Here is a 20,481-nt window from a genome sequence, read left to right as displayed (position 1 = left end):
TCGGCAGATAGAATCTAGAAGGGCAACTGGAGACTTGGTTCAGCTTTCTCATTCTCTGAATGCTATGTTATTAGGTTTAATTCTGAGTCCAGATTCCACAAACAACACAATAAGGCATTGTTGTCTATTGCTATTTAGCAAACCATTCCAAAAGGTAGTGGCTTAAAACAGTAGGCATTTATTATCCCATATTTTAGCCAGGTGATTTTTGCTCTGGATCTCTCAAGAGCTTAGGGTCAAGAAGCTGACCTGGGCTGCAGTCATCTGAAAGCAAGACCAGAGTTGGACAATCTGCTTCTAAGAAGGCTCACCTGTATGGTTTGCTGATGATATGCTAAAGGAACTTTGCACAGGGCTGCTTGTGTATTCCAACATTATGCAACAAAAGTGGCTAACTTCTCCAAAATGAGAGCAAGGAGGAAGCTCCAATAAGCCCAGAAACTAATCTTATACGTTGCAGAGCATTACTTTTACTTTCATCTACTTTTTAGAAATGAGTCACTAAGTGTAGCCTACATTCAAGGGAGGAGGAATTAGGCTCCACCTCTGGAAGGGGGTAATATGTATATATATATAAAACTGTAGTTATGTTTTTAAAACACTAGACACAGTAACCATGCTTAAGCATGTAAGTGAAAGTCGCTGCTTTCATGTCTGACTCTTTGGTACCCTATGAAATATACAGCCCATGGCATTCTCTAGGCCAGAATACTGGACTGGGTAACCTTTCCCTTCTCTAGGGGATCTTTTCAACCCAGGTATTGAACCCAGGTCTCCCACATTGCAGGCGGATTCTTTACCAACTGAGCTATCAGGGAAGCCCAACTAAACATAGTCACTATGCTTAAACATAATGAGCATGTATATGTTTTATCTGAACAATCAAAGTGTGAAAGTGTTAGCTGCTCAGTCATGTCTGATGCTTTGCAACCCCATGGACTGTAGCTTCTGTCCATGGAATTCTCCAGGCAAGAATGCTGGTGCCATTTCCTTCTCAAGAGCATCTTTCCAAACCTGTGGGGCTGAACACAGGTTTCTGGCATTGCAAGCACATTTTTTACCATCTGAGCCACCAGGAAACCACCACTATGTAACAATATTACAAAATCCTAAGCATTTGAAACACTGAGGATCTTAGTGAACTAAGCCAAATGTTACCAAGGACTTCAATTTTGTCACCTGTGAAAGAATAATTTATATCCACCTTGTTCTTTAAATTTTGTCTTCTCCTTCAAAATTTATTGATTAACCCTCATGTAACTTCTAAAACATTAAAATAATAAAATAACTATTTATATTATAGAATTGACTATACAAATTCAAATTAAAACATGAAAGTATAATATTTAGCACAAAATAGCAAATTTAAAATTTTTTTTTGATGTTGTTTTTTTTATGTTTTGATTTTTTTGATGCTAATCTGAGCTGACCTTTAATTAACCTTCCTTTAAATATAAGTTTAGGTTGTTCTTTTGCTTGATAAGGTATAAAGCTAGTTAAAATAAAAACTCATTATTGATATTGGGCATAAAATATATTATATATCTGCCTTAAGGGAACAATTACAAACCAGGATAGTTCTGAGTTACTTTTTGATCAGCATTTGAACATTTTGCCTGGGATGGGATTTATATTCCTATAAAACTATGTATTTCCTTTATTCCTCTGGAAATAACAAGGTACCATTCTCCACACCCCCCCTTTTTATTTATGTTGATAGAATGATTTTCTAAATCTTTAAAAAATTTATTTCTTAAAATAATAACACGGGGAATTGTTTTTTGCTTGTTAAGACAAATAAAAATAAGCTTATGTGAGGCTCTAACACAAAAGTAAAATGTAGAATGTTTTTGAAAATAAATACATTTAATTTTGTTGTTTATTAAGGAAGAGGGCAGATTTTCTTTTAAGGTCTGTGGCCATGCGCTTATTAGAAATATTTCCTCCTAATATTTCCTTTATACTATTGTATCTTCAGTTCAGTTCAGTTCAGTCACTCAGTTGTGTCCAACTCTTTGCGACCCCACAGACTGCAGCACGGCAGTCTTCCCTGTCCATCACCAAACCAGGAACTTACTCAAACTCATGTCCATTGAGTCGGTGATGCCATCCAACCACCTCATCCTCTGTTGTCCCCTTCTCCTTTCACCTTCAATCCCTCCCAGCATCAGGGCCTTTTCCAATGAGTCAGTTCTTCCCATCAAGTGGCCAAAGAATTAGAGTTTCAGCTTCGGCATCAGTCCTTCCAATGAATATTCAGGATTGATTTCCTTGAGAATTGACTGCTTGGATTTCCTTGCAGTCCAAGGGACTCTCAGGAGTCTTCTCCAGCACCACAGTCCAAAAGCATCATTTCTTCAGCACTCAGCTTTCTTTATAGTCCAACTCATACATCTATACATGACTACTGGAAAAACCATAGATTTGACCAGGTGGACCTTTGCTAGCAAAGTAATGTCCCTGCTTTTTAATATGCTGTCTAGGTTGGTCATAGCTTTTCTTCCAAGGAGCAAGTATCTTTTAATTTTGTGGTTGCAGTCACCATCTGCAGTGATTTTGGAGCCCCCAAAAATAAAGTCTCAATGATCACTGTTTCCATTGTTTCCCCATCTATTTGCCATTAAGTGATGGGATCAGATGCCATGATCTTAGTTTTCTGAATGTTGAGCTTTAAGCCAACTTTTTCACTCTCCTCTTTCACTTTCATCAAGAGGTTCTTTAGTTCTTCGCTTTCTGCCTTAAGGGCGGTGTCATCTGCATATCTGAGGTTATTGATATTTCTCCCAGCAATCTTGATTCCAGCTTGTGCTTCATCCAGCCCAGCATTTCTCATGATGTACTCTGCACATAAGTTAAATAAGCAGGGTGACAATATACAGGATTCACATACTCCTTTCCCGATTTGGAACCCGTCTGTTGTTCCATGCCCAGTTCTAACTGTTGCTTCTTGACCTGCATACAGGTTTCTCAGGAGGCAGGTCAGGTGGTCTGGTACTCCCATCTCTTTAAGAATTTTCCACAGTTTGTGGTGACCCACACAGTCAAAGGCTTTGACGTAGTCAATAAAGCAGAAGTAGATGTTTTTTATGGAACTCTCTTGCTTTTTCGATGATCCAAAGGATGTTGGCAATTTAATCTCCGGTTCCTCTGCCTTTTCTATATCCAGCTTGAACATCTGGAAGTTCCTGGTTCACATACTGTTGAAAACTTCAGTATCTTCAGGTACAGTGTAATGAGTAATTATATCTCCAGGTACAGTGTAATGAGTCATTAAGTATCATTGTCAGCCATGGCATTCCACAATCAAAAGTGCTAAAGTGGTAATATGGGGATATTTTCCCTTTCTTTTTCCACAATACCTATTCCTACACATATTTCAAACAAAAAGCTGGGGTTTACCTTAGACCCTTTTGATTGATTAAAGCTCAACTTCAACATTGGTGCCAGCCTCAAACTCACCAATTAGGGATTTAAAATTTTTGTTAAAGAGCTCTTGTAGGGAAAGAGCAATTGGCCATGATGGCAGTAGTCAGGTTCTCTGGCCCCAGGACCTCTTGCTTTTGCCTCATGTTCCATAAATAATGACTTTCCATGGTTATGTAACATCTGAGATCATTTATAGCACTGTGCCTGCATGTCATGATGTACTCATTTGGTCATGGGCCCCTTTTTTTTCTGTAAAACTGTATAAGCTCCACCTGAAAAGCCCTTGCAGCTGTGTTATGGCTGTGTCTGCTGAGTCAGTCATCAGAGAATACAGCACGGCTGCATCATGGCTGCCGCACCAGCCATTAGAGAATAAACATGTCTGCAGTTCCTATGGCTCCTTGAATCTTCTTCCAGCTTCCTTGCTTGCACCTTACCTACCCCAGGTTCAGTGAGCAGTGTGAATAGTGAGACACCTCCCTTGCTATCTGAAAGATTATTTGAATTCAGTTTGATAAACATTAATGATTGTTTATATATATATATCACAAATTCTTACCATGGAAATATGAGGGTTTGGTAACATTAGGGTAGTACACTAATTGCCAGATTGACATGGACTGAAGTTTTTCTATTTGCCGTTTTCAGCATCTACAGTTATATATTGTAGTTATTTAGGATTAAGTTAACACAAAAATTAAATGGAGTACTATCTCTCTGAAGATCTACTTAACCTTTGTCTGTCTTATTCAAGAAAAAAGTGCTTTGAAAAAAGTTAAAGTCATATAATTATTAAGTAAAATTAAAGATGAAGCATTATCATCATCACTTTCACCACTTTTAGAAACTATTTTTCATAAATTTAGAGTGCGACCTTCTATAAATATCTGAGTTCGGTTCAAAGAATCATTTAAGATGCAAATAATAAAAAGTTTCTCCTTTGCATAGGTTTGGTTGTAAAGAATGAATATAGAGGCAGGAAAAGCAGAAAAGGAGAGAATTAGAGAACAAATGGAAAAAAAATCATACACAAAGGTGAGGAAAAACTTGTGGAAGGAAAATTAATATCATTTAGTTTAGCATAGTTATTATTTTTTATTATTCCTTTCTTAAGCTTTAAAATAGTCAGGACCTTTTTCCTGAGGCACACAAGATATAGGATCACATGAGTGATTTTCGTGGTCTTATAAATTTCTGGGAAATTTTAATTCTCTAGCACACAACAAAATCACAACAGATATTCATTTTTTATATGACATTGGGGGTGGTAGCATATGGGCTATTTCACAGAAGAAAATTAAAACCTCCAGCAACCTTCCCCAAAATGGGGGTGATGGAACAGAAAAATCAAGAATATATATGGGGAAAAAATTAAAATACAACTCTTAAAATATATTAAAGAAGATAAAGTCTCATCATATAGAAGGTTCTGGAAGTGTATGTGTGTGTGTGTGTGCATGTGTGTGTGTGCATACATAATGGGGCTCATAAAGGACATATCTAAGAGGTGGTACTATTATAGATGCTTTTATAAAATGTGGTTTAGTAGTGGTTAAGAACAAAGATTCTATAATAAGACTGACCTGGGTTCAAGTCCTGTCTTCTGGAAACCTGATTAAATTCTGTGACTCTGGGCTAAATTATACAACTCCTGGGGGTACTCTTTTCACTGTGTTTAATATGAGTGGCTCTTGATAGTAGTATGATGTGTCACTCATCTCATGACCTATTAGACAAGAATTTTATGAAGATTGTACGAGAAATGAGCATAAAGTACCTGGCTTGATACTCAGTAATTAGTAAATAATTGAATTGTTTATTTGTCTATTTTTCTTGCAGAACTAAAAAAAAAAAAATCCCACACATTGTTTTTGTAACAAGAATAAAAACAACAGAAAATACCTACAAAAATTGTTGGGCACAGAAGACTTTAATTTCACAATATATAGAGTATAGCAGGGAGGCATTTCTATTAGGAAAATTTAAAAAATTTCCAAAATGATATCTAACCATTCCCACATAGTTTTTCCCATTATTTTTATCAAAAAACGTAAGTGAGAATAAGGCTGATTGGGCCTATAAGCACTATCTGTGTGAAGTTTATTTTAAAGGTAGAATACAGTACAGTACATTGCTTATTTGTAATCATACAACAGGAGTGGATTTATGTAAATTAAACATTAATTAGATAAATATTTGAGTAACATCTACTCCGTTATGTTGAAATTATAATTAATTATATCTATAATTATTGCTTTACATTTGAAAAATAATAATTCTACCAATAACTGATCCTTTATATTTGAAAAGAAATGACATTTTGGAAGATGGAAGAATAAGGATAGCTACTCATTCTTTGATACCCTTCCCCTTGAGAGGTGAAGGTTACTTCCACTACCTCAAAACTGGGGTGAACTTAGTGACTTGCTTGACAAAAAGGAATGTAGGAGAAATAACTTTCTGAGACTTCTAAGTGCTTGAAGATTCTTCCCCAGCCTTTTAGAATATCCATTCTGAGAAAGCTGATTGCTGTGTAAGAAATACGACTACCTTGAGACCACTACACTGTGATAAAGCCCACAAAACCACATGGACAAACTGTATGTAGAAAGAAGGAAAGATGCCTAGAGAATCGAGGTATTTCAGTCATCCTAGCTGTAGGTATTAGTCATGAGCAAATGAGACATCTTAGTGGATGTACTAGCTCCAGGAGATACGACATGAAGAAAACTGAGGAATCCAACCAACAGTCAGAAAGGAACAGATATATGGCTCCAGTAGAACAATTCCAGCCATCTCTAGCCAATCAAAGCATCCCAGGTGTGGCCCAGGTATCTTGAACAAACGTACCATTCTCCTTGTATCATGCTCAAATTCTTGACCCACAAATCATGAATATAATGGAAGGTGTTATGTAGCAACTGTAAACCAGAATAGGTTTTAAATCATATGCACTTTAGGTAGATTTGTTGCTAATCTATTCGTCTTTTTTCCATTAATATCACACTTCTAAATCAATCATTTACTAAAACTGAGCTGATTTTATAGTCATAAGAAGTTGCTACATGAGCAATTAAAGCATAAGTAGTGAACCTATGAAAAGATCCAAAATACTATTTTTTTCCAAAATATCAATTATTTCCATGTATTCTTACCAAAGCAAACTCATGAGATATCCTTCCATCCGGAGGCAGTTTTGCACCAAAACCTAAAGCTGGGAACATTTTATCACTGTCATAATCTTGAACGATTTCTCCCACTGCTTTCAGTGCCATACCATAGGCATTCAGTTGATAAGGATTCATGTAGTGGAGAGAAGTGGGCTGGGCAGGGTTGCCTGATGATAGAAAAAAAATTAAAACATGAGAGATCAAGCTAAAGGTATAATTTTTAGACATTTTTCTTGATATCTATTTCAGATTGAAATATCAATAATATTTTTTTCTGCCTACATTCATAATGTGTTAAATATTGGGTTGGCCAAAAAGTTCATTCAGGTTTTTACATAACATTTTATGGAAAAATCCAAGCAGACCTTTGGTCAACCCAGTAGCTTCTTTTGGATGCACAATGACATAGAGATATTTATTAAATTAGATCAGACATGTAGAAAATTTCCCAAAGATATGCTGACTTTTCTCAAAAATTATTTCTCATTGTCAATGCCATAGGCAATTCTTGAGTTTTAGCCCCAGAGGCCTAAAAATAATTTTGTTGATCATATTTTATTGTAATCTTTATTTAAAACTAACAGACTATGTGCCTTTAGCTTGACTCCTTACGCCTATAATCAAAGGACCTGATTGATGTTAACAGGCTTCAACAATTACGAGCCTTCTTAAAGTTGTATCGCAAACATAAGTTGAATATGTGAGACCTATCCCAATTTAATTACTTGAAAAGAGAACATGGTGATTTTCAAATTTATGCTGAAAATCTGGATCTGAAAAATTATTCAGTTTCTAACTAGACATTAAGTTAGGAGTAAAAAGGCCGAAAGTCAAGTCTTTCCATCTGTAGGACAACTAACTGTAAAATTCCTGTTAGAAACCCTACTACGGTGTTTACTGAGAAGAAAAACTAAGATTATATGTGTGAAAGTGATTAAAAATTGTAAAGCACCGTAGAAATGTAAGAGAAGGAAATGGCAACCCATTCCAGGATTCTTGCCTGGAAAATTCCAAGGACAGAGGAGCCTGGTGGGCTATAGCACATCGGGTCTCAAAGAGTCAGATAGGACTTCGTGACTAAACAAATAGAAATGTAAAATTTAACTACTACTGTTATTATTGTCTGAGTCATCCACAAATATAGGATGTCTCACTTGGATAAAGATGAATTTGACAAAGAAAGCAATATATGCACCACGACTCAAACACACTGAGATTCGGATTCAGTTGTCCTAATTACCAGCACAAAGGCAGCCTGAAAGTCCCTTTAGTTTCTTAAGTGAAAATGGAAATTAAATGGGACTTGTAGCAGTTCATAAAGCTCACTTCTACATTATAACATTGCCCAAAGAAGGAAACCTGCAAAGCATAGTTCTTTTTTGTTAAGAAAAAAGTAATAATAAGCACTTGGGTTCTGGAGAGAAACAAAGTAAAGATCTCCCTTTAGTTTATAATGCATTTAACAATACCCAGAACATTTTTGGTTTAAAGATAATTCATCGTGTAAATGCATATATATTTATAAGGGTTATCAGCATTCAAGGGTCATATGACAAAATTTTTTTTTTAAAAGTGTCTTATGATCAAGATGGGCCCTAATGTTTCCTTCAGCTTGACTAACTTTAGAAAGGTTTCTCCTGACTATAGGCCCTTGACTTCTTATTTCTTGGAGCGGTTACTTTAGAAACCTTGGAATTGTGAATTTTTTTTTTTTTTGTTCCTTTGAAGTATAAATCTTCTACAATTCAGGAATGTCTTTCTTAGGGACCTGGGAGTCATTCCTTTGAAATGTAATAATCAAGAAAAATATCACCTCTGTTGCTTAGTCTCTACGGGAGAGTAGGAGCCTAACTTCAATAGCTGCTAATTAGTAAACACAGAAGGCTTCCCCATGGCTTAGTGGTAAGGAATCTGCCTGCAAAGCGAGAAACCAGGAGACTGGAGTTCGATCCCTGGATCCTTGGGTCAGAAAAATCCCCTGGAGGAGGAAATGGCAACCGATTCCAGAATTCTTGCCTGAAAAATTCCCATGGACAGAGAACCTGGCAGGCTACAGTCCAAACGGTTGCAAAGAGCTGGTTGCGACTGAGCACGCAGTAAACACAGATGGCCTAATCACACAGACTAATTTCACCTCCAGTATCTCTCAACACCTTCCCACTAGCTCACAGCAGCACTTATAAACTCTTTCATCTTTTGTTTTGGAGGAGAAGAGTTCAATTTCTTTCTTCCGTTGCTGTAGCTTTGGTCTCTATTGCAAAAATCCTGAACAGTCTTCCTTGTCTGTTTAACTTACCTGGTGCAATTTTTGACAGCTCTTTCTAAAGCAGAGATTTTTGTTTCTTGTTCAAAGACCTACTAGAACCACAGATAAATAATGCCTCTACTTGCCTGAGGGATTATTTAACCCAACTCTCAAATATAAGAGTTGTTACCCAATGGTTACAATACACAACTAATTCTATTTCTCTAAGAGAACCACAACTTAAAAGCACTACTAGTACCCCAGCATATCTAAACACTTTGGCCTATCATGCCTGCTGCTGCTGCTGCTAAGTCGCTTCAGTCATGTCCGATTCTGTGCGACCCCATAGACGGCAGCCCACCAGGCTCCTCTGTCCCTTGGATTCTCCAGGCAAGAACACTGGAGTGGGTTGCCATTTCCTTCTCCAATGCATGAAAGTGAAAAGTGTAAGTGAAGTCGCTCAGTAGTGCCTGACTCTTAGTGACCCCATGGACTGCAGCCTACCAGGCTCCTCCGTCCATGGGATTTTCTAGACAAGAGTACTGGAGTGGGTTGCCATTGCCTTCTCCACCTATCATGCTTAGCAGAGACCAATTGTATCCATTCAAAGATGTTCCGTATCTCTTTCTAGCGTCTTCACCCAGACCAAGCTCTTCACTATATCACTTATGCTATTTCTTTCCATCTCTACCGCTCAATTTGCCACCCAATCCTGAAATTCACTTTCTCCTCCTACAGTTTTTGTCTCACACGCATGAGACGACCTTCCTTATTTAGTCCTGTCTTTATTGTCTTTCCTCTTCTACTCTTATGCTTTTGTGTGCTGCACCACAGAATTTGGCAACTTCTTGAAACTAGGACCATAGTTGTACCACCTCCATATCAGCAGCAATGCACATGGAAAAGTGAACTTGTAGTAAGTTAATAACATTGAGTTATCAGCTAATAATAATAATAATAATAGCATAAAACATAACATACATGCTATTATAACATGTATGAACTTACTTCATGTTTCACTTAGTCCCTTTTCAACAAGCTTATAACACTTGTTTTTCATATCAAATAACTTTCAGACTAAGTAACTTGCCTGAATTACACTGTAATAATTGGTCAAACTAGAATAAGAATCTAGGTACATTTCATAGCTCTTACTGTTAGTTATAACTCTTTGCTTGAAGATTTTGTAATATTTTAAACCTTGAATATTATCAAACATATATGATTTTATTTTAGAGGTCACTATGACTTCATAAAAAAATAACACTTGAATAAGCTCTTTTAACTGGAGAAGGAAATAGCAACCCACTTCAGTATTCTTGCCTGGAGAATCCTATGGGCAGAGGAGCCTGGCAGGCTACTACTGTCAAGAGTAGTGACAAGAGTCAGACATTACTTAGCGACTAAACAACCACCAAGCTCTTTTAAAAAATTTATTGAGATATAATTTACATAACTTACATTAACCCATTTAGAATGCACAATTCAATGATTTTAAGTATATTTACAAATATGCACAAGCATCAACAGTCAATTTTAGAACATGTTCATCACCTCAAAAAAATGTACCTATTTACTATCATTCCCTTATTATTCTATCCAGCCCAGAATTAAACAATGACTACTTTCTGTCACTTTAATTTACCTATTCTGGACATTTTCTATGAATAGAATCACACGACATGTGGTCTTTTGTAACTAGGTTTCACTCAGCACAGTGATTTCAAGGTTCATCTGTGTTTAGCATGTTTTATTGCATCATATTTCATTCCTGTTTATTGCTGAATAGTATTCCATTGTATGAATGTACCACATTTTCAAACTTGTTTATCAGTTTATGGACATTTGGGTTGTTTCCACATTTTGGCTATTATGTTGCTATAACCATTCATGTACAAATTTTTGTGTGGACATATGTTTTCATCTCACTTGTATATATTATCCAAGAGTGGAATTGCTAGTTCATATGGTAACTATGTGTAACAACTTGTAGAACTGTCACAGAGCTTTCCAACGTGGATGCACTGTTATACATTCTTATCAGCAGTATGTGAGGGTGGGTTCTGATTGCTTCACATATTTGCCAACACTTGCTGTTTTCTGACTTTTGGATTATAGTCATCCTAGTGGGTATGAAATATTAGGTTGGCCAGAAAGTTTCTTCAGTTTTTCTAAGTAAAAATAAAATTCAGAGAGTAACATGGAAACTTATATTACCATATGTAAAATAGATAGCCAACGGGAATTTGCTGTATGGCTCAGGAAACTCAAACAGGGGTTCTGTATCAGCCTAGAGGGATGGGGAGGGAGATGGGAGAGAGGTTCAAAAGGGAGGGGATATAGGTGGCTCAGAGGTTAAAGTGTCTGCTTCCAATGCGGGAGACCTGGGTTTGATCCCTGGGTCGGGAAGATCCCCTGGAGAAGGAAATGGTAACCCACTCCAGTATTCTTGCCTGGAGAATCCCATGGACAGAGGAGCCTGGCAGGCTACAGTCCACGGGGTCACAGAATCGGACATGACTGAGTGACTTCACTTCATGGCTGATTCATGTTGAGGTTTGACAGAAAACAACAAAATTCTGTAAAGCAATTATCCTTCAATTAAAAAAAATAAATTAAAAAAATAAAATAAAATACACATCTTTCATTTTCACCAGGAACTTTATTGAAGCTCCAGTACTTTGGCCACCTCTTGCGAAGAGTTGACTCATTGGAAAAGACTCTCATGCTGGAAGGGATTAGGGGCAGGAGGAGAAGGGGACGACCGGGGATGAGATGGCTGGATGGCATCACGGACTTGATGGATGTGAGTCTGAGTGAACTCCAGGAGATGGTGATGGACAGGGAGGCCTGGCGTGCTGCGATTCATGGGGTCGCAAAGAGTCGGACACGACTGAGCAATTGAACCGAACCGACTGAACCAAACCAATTAATTGTTTTGTTCCACTACCTTAAATCATTTTCCAGACAACTTCATAATTTCATCTTCTCCCAATTTTTTTTATCATTTATGCAAAAAGCTATTTCAGGCGCCTTTTACAGTCTTCCAGGAAATTGACATTTCTTCCATGCAGGTAGTTTTGTAAAGATTGAAATAAATGGATAATGGGAGGTGAAATGTCTGGTGAATCTGTAACAGTTTTTGCCTGGTCATCAAAGAGACATGTGGTCTTGCAGTATTCTGATGGAAGAGTATGTGTTTTCTGTTGACTAATTCTGGATGCTTTTCATTAAGTGCTGCTATCAGTTGCTCTAATTGGGAGTGATACTTGTTGCAGTTAACCCAAAGAGTTAATTAATTTGGCTTTCCAGAAGATGTTCATAATAGCGGGGCTCTCTTCCTATCCCACCATATACACATTACTTTCTTTGGATTAAGATCAGCCTTTGATGTGGTTGATGGTGCTTCACTTAACATTTCCCATGATTTCTTCCATTTCACATTATTCTAGCATGTCCACTTTTCATCACCTGTCACAATTTGTTCTAAAAGTGGAATGCTTCATGACATTTAAGTAGAGAATCACATGCAGAAATATGATCAAGAAGGTTTTATTTTCTCATAACTTATGTGGAACTCAAAGATCAAAGTGATGAACATAACCAAACTGGTGCAAATGATTTTCAAAGCTTGATTAGGAAATGTTGAGTATGTTTGCTATCTCCAGTGTGGTATAACATTGATTGTTCTCAATTAAAGTTTTGATGTCATTGTCATCAATTTCAACTAGTCTACCAGACTGTGGAGTATCGTCCAGTAAGAAATCTCCAGCATGAAACTTTACAAACCACTTTTGACATGTTAGTTCAATCACGGCACATTCTTTATAAACTGTACAAATCTCTTCCTGTCTTATTTTTGTGTTTCAGTTGCTTTTTTACCTTTCTTGAAACATTAATAATAAAACAAAATATGCTGAAAATATTTTTTCTTCCATCTTCAGTATTCAAATAGCACACAAAAGTCTACCAATCTTGGTTTTTTAAAAATGCATACTGATATGACAGCTGTTACAATTTAATCTAATAAAATTATTTCAAATGAAGTTAAAGACAACTAAACTCTATTAGAGACATCTAACAGGAAAAACAAAACAAAAAATGAGTGAACATTTTGGCCAACGCAATTGTCTCTCATTATAATTTTGATTTGCATTCCCTGATACATAAGTTGCCAAGCACCACTTTATGGGCTTACTGGTCATTTATATAGCTCTTTTGAATAACTGGAATATCATTTTAAATTGCGCTATTTGTCTTTCTTTTTGAGTTATAAGAGTTCTTTATATTTTCTAGATACAAATCCTCTATGAGATATCTGATTTGCTAATATTTTATTTCATTCTGGGGTTTGTCTTTTGACTTTGCTAATTATGCTTCATGGAGTATAAAAAAGTTAATTTTGATGGAGTTCAATTTATTTGTTTTTTGCTCTGTTGCTCATGAGTTTGGTGTTATACCTAAGAATCAATTGTCAAATCCAAGATCATGAAAATATATCTCTGTTTTCTTTCAATAGCTTTAAAATTTTAACTGCTACATTTTGATTCTTGGTCTATTTTCTATTAGTTTTGTATATGATGCTAGGGTCCAACCTCATTTTTTTTTTTTTGCATATGGCATTCAGTTGTGCCAGTACCATTTGCTGAAGACAATATACTTCCTCCCATTGAATTGTCTTGGTACTCTTCTCAATATCAGTTAACTTAAGATGCATAGGTTTATTTTTGGAATCTCAATTCTATTTCATTGATTTATGTATTATTAATATTTTTATGCAAGCTCCATACTGCCTTGAAATTACTATTGTAAGTTTTGAAAATGAAGAGTATGAATCTTCCTGCTTTATTCTTTTTTTTTTTCTTCCAAATCTGCTTTGGTTCTTCTGAATCTCTTTAAATTCCATATGAATTTCTGGGTCACTTATCTACTTCTTCAAAAAATTTGAAGAATCTTTCCGATTCTGATAGAGATTACAGTGAATCTGATAATCTCTGTGGAAAACATTGCCATCTTAACAATGTTGAATTCCCTAATCAATGAACATGGCATGTTTTTCAGCTTATATTCATACTTAATTTCTTTGAAAAATTTCAGCATGTAATTTCAAGGTATAAGTTTTGCACTCATTATCCTGGTAATGCAGATGGTAAAGAATCTTTTTTTAAAATATAAATTTATTTATTTTAATTGAAGGTTAATTACTTTACAATATTGTATTGGTTTTGCCATACATCAACATAAATCTGCCATAGGTATATAGTGTTCCCCATCCTGAACTCCCCTCTCTCCTCCCTCTCCGTAGATGTATAGAACAGTCTTTTGGACTCTGTGGGAGAGGGAGAGGGTGGGATGATTTGGGAGAATGGCATTGAAACATGTATAATATCATATATAAAATGAATTGCCAGTCCAGGTTCGATGCATGATACTGGATGCTTGGGGCTAGTGCACTGAGATGGTAAAGAATCTTTTGTTAGATTCGTTTCTAAGTACTGTATTCCTTTTGATATTATTAAAAAATGGAATTATTTTCTTAATTTTATTTTCAGATTGTTCATTAGAAGTGTAAAGAAAAAGAACTGATTTTTATATATTGATCATTCATCCTTCAATCTTACCAAACTCATTTATTAGTTCTAATTGATTTTTAGTGGATTCCTTAGGATTTTGGATGTGTTACATACAAGATTATGTCATCTGCAAATAAAAATAATTTTACTTCTTCTTTTCCGATCTGGATATCTTTTATTTTTTTCTTGCCTAATTGCCCTGGCCTCCAGTACAATGTAAAATAGAAGAGAGAGCTCACATTCTTGTTCTTTTCCTCATCTTAGGGTGAAAGCATCCAGATTTTCACTCTTAAGAATGATGTTTGCTATAGTTTTCCATATTTTCCCTTCATAAGGTTAATAAGTCACTTTCTATTCCAGTTTATATGTTTTCATTTGGCACAGCCCTTAAGAATCCACCTGCCAATGCAGGAGATGCAAGAGACATGGGTTCAATCTCCAGGCCGGGAAGATCCCCTGGAGCAGGAAATGTCAACCAGTTTCAGAATTCTTGCCTGAAAAATTCCATGGACAGAGGAGCCTTGTGGGCTACAGTCCATGGGGTTGCAAAGAGTCAGACTTGACTGAGCAACTGAGCACATACACACACACACACACACATGCACACATACAGACAAATTATAAAAATATGTCAAACTTTGAGGTGGCCATGTGTGCTTTACATTATCTTCGATTGTAATGGTGTGTTACATTATTTGACTTTTGAATAGTAAGCCAACCTTGCATTACTGACATAAATTTTAATTGGTCATAATATATAATTCTTTTTACGTACTGCTGGATTCAGTTTCCTAGTATTCTGCTGAGAATTTTTATATCCATAAAAGATATTGTTTTCTGATTTTTCTTGTGTTTTTATCTGGTTTTGGTATCAAGGTAACGCCTCTTGGATTGAGTTAGGAATATTCCTTCCTTTTCTATTTTTTAGAAGAATTTGTGAAGAATTGGTATTTATTCCTCTTTAAATAAAGTTCATCAGTGAAGCTATCTAAACCTGGGCCCTCAAAAACTTTCTGGATAGTTTTTAAATTACTAATTCAATCTCTATTATAGGTTTTTCAGATAGTCTATTTTCTTAAGACAGTTTCAGTAGCTTGTATTGCTCCATTGAATACAGTCTTGTTCTTCTAGCTCTTGTGATAATGTTCATTGGTAAACAAAAGCTAGCATTTTAATCCAGTTGGACTTATAGGTATATATGTTTCATATTTTACTGAATAAAACACATGTGTTAAAATCATCAACTTGAAACCACAGTGTTGAAGAATAAATTTACCATGTAGTCAAAGGCTATATTACAGTTTGGTCTCCTCACCTCTGCTAACAAGGCAGAGATTTTATTAGTAAAAGATTTTCTAGATCTGAGTATCCTTCTTAGTACATGAGGGTGATGGTAGTAGTAGTCATTAAGTCACGTCCAACTCTTGAGATGCTCTGGACTGTAGCCTGCCAAGCTCCTCTGTCCACTGGGTTTCCCAGGCAAGAATACTGAAGTGGGTTGCCATTTCCTTCCCCAGGAGATCTTCCCACCCCAAGCATAGAACCTGGGTCTCCTGCGTTGCAGGTGATCTCTTGCATTGGGGGCAGATTGTTTACTGAATGAATCACTAGGGAAGCCCTAAGAGAATGACAGCTGTAGTAAATGACCTCTAAGATGCTTTCTTACTTAAAAATTCAATTATTTTGTGAAACATGAGTGAATGTGAGAGAAATGTGAAGAAAAGGGAATTTAATGTGAGAGCTACAGCACAATAACCAATTTGAAAAAAACTAGATAAATATATAAACTCATGGAAACTTTTGGTAAAAGTTAAATAATGATATTCTTTTTTTATGATACATAATAACTATTGAAATAAAGTCACTTTAAAATAAGATTGAAAGTCCACTAATTGTCTTTTCTTATAATGTTTAATATACAAATTATCCATGTTGTTGTCCAGTCACACAGTCCTGTCCAAATCTTTGTGACGCCCTGGACTGCAGCACGCCAGGCGCCCCTGTCCCTCACCATCTCCCAGAGTTTTCCCAAGTTCATGTTCATTTCATCAGTGATGCTGTCCAGCTATCTCATCCTCTGACACTCTCTTCTCTTTCTGCTATCAATCTTCCCAGCATCAGGGACTTTTCCAACAAGTTCTCTATTCCCATCAGATGACCAAAATACTGGAGCTTCAGCTTCAGCATCAGTCCTTCCAGTGAATATTCAGGGTTGATCTCCCTTAAGATTGACTGGTTTGATCTCCTTGCTGTCCAAGGGACTTTCAGGAGTCTTTTCCAGCACCACATTTTGAGGGCATCAATTCTTTGGCATTCTTTCTTCTTTGTGGTCCAGCTCTCACAACTGTACGTGACCACTGGGAAGACCATAGCCTTGACTATATGGACCTTTGTTGGCAGAGTAATGTCTCTGCTTTTCAACACACTGTCTAGGCTTGTCATCGCTTTCCTGCTGAGAAACAATCATCCGATTTCGTGGCTGCAGTCAACCAACTGCTGTGATTTTGGCACCCAAAAAGAGTAAATCTGTTACTACTTCTACCTTTTGCCTTTCTATTTGCCACGGAGTAATGGGGGCGGATGCTATGATCTTGGTTTTTAAAATATTTGGTCTTATGTCAATTCTTTCACTCTCCTCCTTCACCCTCATCAAGCAGCTCTTTAGTTCCTCTTCACTTTCTATTATTACAGTGGTATCATCTATATGTCTGAGGTTGTTGATGTTTCTCCTGCCTATCTTGATCCTAGCTTGTAACTCATCCAGCCCAGATTTCTCATGATATGCTCAGCATATAGGTTAAATAAACGGTGACAGCAGACAGCCTTGTTGTACATCTTTCTTGATCTTGAACCCACCAATTTTTCCATAGGGTGTTCTAAATGTTGCTTCTTGATGCACATACAGGTTTCTCAGGAGACAGGTAAGATGGTCTGGTATTCCCATCTCTCTAAGAGCTTTCCAATATGTCATGATCTATACAGTCAAAGGCTTTAGCATAGTCAATGAAACAGAGATAGATGTTTTTCTGAAACACCCTTGTTTTCTCTAAAATCCAGTGAATATTGGCAATTTGATCTCTAGTTCCTCTTTCTTTTCTAAACTCAGCATGGGATTTAGTTGATGGTCCCTCTGAATTAATGAAATATAAATGTGCTAGCATAAGTAATTATTAAAAACAGTTGAATAAAAGAAAAGCAAGCTGTGAAGGTTCATGTACTTGAATTACATTTATATAAAATTAATGTACAAAAAAGTACTATAAAAATGAGGATTATAGTTAGACATGCTTCAGAATTAAAGCTATGTATGGAGAAAAAGGGAAGGGTACACAATGAGCTTAACTAAATTTAAAGTGTTCTTTTTAAAAATGTGTAAAACAAAAGAGACAGTATTTCAATAGTTAATAAATTTGAATGGGACTATTATGAACTCTTGTATTTCTTATAGTCTTATATACCTAAACTATCTTATAACACTAAAAAAAGAAAAATTATCTAATTTTTTTATGAAGCACTTCAGAAGTATGTATATGTAGAAAGAAAACATACAAACCTCATGAAAATATTTATTTTTAATGTAATAGATGATAATTCTTATTATAAGATAGTCATAATACTCACCATTTGATGCAGTAAAATCAATAGCCACTGTGAAATTGATTTGCGTTCTAAAATATAAATAAATAAGAATCATTAATAATTGAATATCTTCATGATTTCTATTTTGGCTATATTTTTAATATCATTAATTTTCTTAAATGGTATTACTACAGCTATATTACAACACACACTGAAGAGTATCAGATAGGCAGTTTTACAAGCTAAGAACTTGGCAAAATACTTTTACAATCATGCAACTATAAAATACAAAATAAAGCATCAGGAATAAATACAGATCTTGTTTGAGAGCACAATAATTAAGTGAGGAGCTCATAATGAAGTCAAACTGTAAATAATAATTTGCCAGTATCCAATGTCAACATTTATTATTAATTTACTTTCAAGACTATTCTTTAGTCAATGTGAAATTATTATATCCTTAAAAGTATGGCATTGCTAAAATCATGTCTAACTAATTCTTTCCAACAATCCTGAAAAACAGGATTTTCTTTTGCTTTTTTCATAACTCAAGTGTTTCAAATACTGATCTATCCCTCAGTGCTCATAGTATTCTTGTGCTCATGTGTGTATTTATAGATTATATAAATATCTACATAGATGAGATTGGTTATATATGCTTTAAAATTTTCAGCACATGGTAATTATGCAAAATTACTTTGCTGGATTCAAACCAAGGAACTGGCATTCACAGTAAAAATTCACTTTTTTGGATAAACCTCTGATCACTTCATGGGAAATAGATGGGGAAACAGTGGAAATAGTGTCAGACTTTATTTTTAGGGGCTCCAAAATCACTGCAGATGGTAATTGCAGCCATGAAATTATAAGACACTTACTCCTTGGAAGGAAAGTTGTGACTAACCTAGACAGCATATTAAAAACCAGAGACATTACTTTGCCAACAACAGTCCGTCTACTCAAGGCTACGGTTTTTTCAATGGTCATGTATGGATGTGAGAGTTGGACTGTGAAGAAAGCTGAGCACCAAAGAATTGATGCTTGAACTGTGGTGTTGGAGAAGACTCTTGAGAGTTCCTTGGACTGAAAGGAGATCCAACCAGTCCATTCTAAAGGAGATCAGTCCTGAGTGTTCATTGGAAGGACTGATGCTGAAGCTGAAACTCCAATACTTTGGCCACCTCATGTGAAGAACTGACTCACTGGAAAAGACTCTGATGCTGGGAGGGATTGGGGGCAGGAGGAGAAGGGGACGACAGAGGATGAGATGACTGGATGGCATCACTGACTCAATGGACATGAGTTTGGGTAGGCTCTGGGAGTTGGTGATGGACAGGGAGGCCGGGCATGCTGCGATTCACGGGGTTGCAAAGAGTCGGACATGACTGAGTGACTGAACTGAACTGAACTGACTTCCTATATGTAATTCTACTTCTTTCTCACCAAAGAAGGCATAAAGCACAAATAAATGACAATGATATGGGAAAACCTGCTATCAAATATAATTTACAAAATAACTTTTAATTTAAAAAGTAAATAATTTGAAAATATGAATACGTAGTCTATGTTTGTGTGTTTTAAACAACAAGTTACTTTTGATACACTGTAGAATTTATCTAACACATCAAAGTTGGAGCTGTTGTTTAAATGGTGGTGGTGATGATAATGATGACGGTAATGATGACGGGTGTGACAGTATAGAGTTCCTTGTAGTTCTGTTAGTATAAAGTATAGTATACTATTTCTTTCTTTCTGTAACAATTTAGCCTGGAAAATCCTTATATTATTCAGTTGTTGAAAAAAGTTCACTTCTTCTCCCTAGGGAATAAATAAGTTTGTGCTTTACATTAATGAAAACTATTATGGATCCTCTTTATAGCTAGATGGTAATTTTTTTCTCAGAGTAGAAATTAGGTTTATAGGCTAAGAATATAGGCTAATTTGAAGCATAACAGTTTAAAACACATACAACATTTAGAAAAAGAATCAGTGAAACATTTGGGAGAATATTTTTAGATAATAAATCCCTTTGAGGAATTGGAAAGAACAGTCATCAGCACATTGCTTTGTCATTCTGCTGCCACAGAGAAAGTAACTATAATACAGGGTATAGTATCGTGAATTAGAAAGGGTTTATTAGATTTTAAGTTTGAATGAACTGGATTTGAATTTCAGCAATCCAGTTGCTGACACTAGCCAAGTTTAAAAACTCTCAGAGGGCAGGGGCTTGGTAAGTAACAATAAAGCAAGGACTGACAGAAAAACTACATGAAATATTCTGTCTCTTCTTTTTACAGATGAGGAAATTAATCATTGTAACACTTAACTTTCCACATAAGTTATAAATTCAAGTTCTGGAATTCAAATTCACAGTTAACCTCCAAGATCATATTCATAAACTTCAAAGAAAAGACAGGCTACTAACTAAAGAACTATACTGTACGTAAAGATAAAAAAAGAGAGGAAAGTATTTACTGAAAAGTTCAGC

General features: G+C 35.9%; 1 protein-coding gene across 2 annotated transcripts in view; it reads right to left on the bottom strand.

Annotated features, from left to right (window-relative positions):
• Positions 1 to 20,481, bottom strand: part of CPNE8 (copine 8) — a 257,610-nt gene that overhangs the window by 20,072 nt on the left and 217,057 nt on the right. For both annotated transcript variants that reach the window (XM_018047942.1, XM_005680172.3), the window contains exons 14-15: positions 18,036 to 18,082; positions 6,582 to 6,763 (exon numbers count right to left, since the gene is read on the bottom strand). In XM_018047942.1, the coding sequence (XP_017903431.1) occupies positions 6,582 to 6,763; positions 18,036 to 18,082 (229 nt within the window). The remainder of the gene's footprint in view (positions 1 to 6,581; positions 6,764 to 18,035; positions 18,083 to 20,481) is intronic.

The sequence above is a fragment of the Capra hircus genome, chromosome 5 (assembly GCF_001704415.2).
Source record: "Capra hircus breed San Clemente chromosome 5, ASM170441v1, whole genome shotgun sequence".
In the NCBI taxonomy this organism is placed as follows: Eukaryota; Metazoa; Chordata; class Mammalia; order Artiodactyla; family Bovidae; genus Capra; species Capra hircus.
The sequence above is the reverse complement of the archived record's forward strand: the minus strand, read 5'-3'. Positions and strand labels throughout refer to the sequence as shown.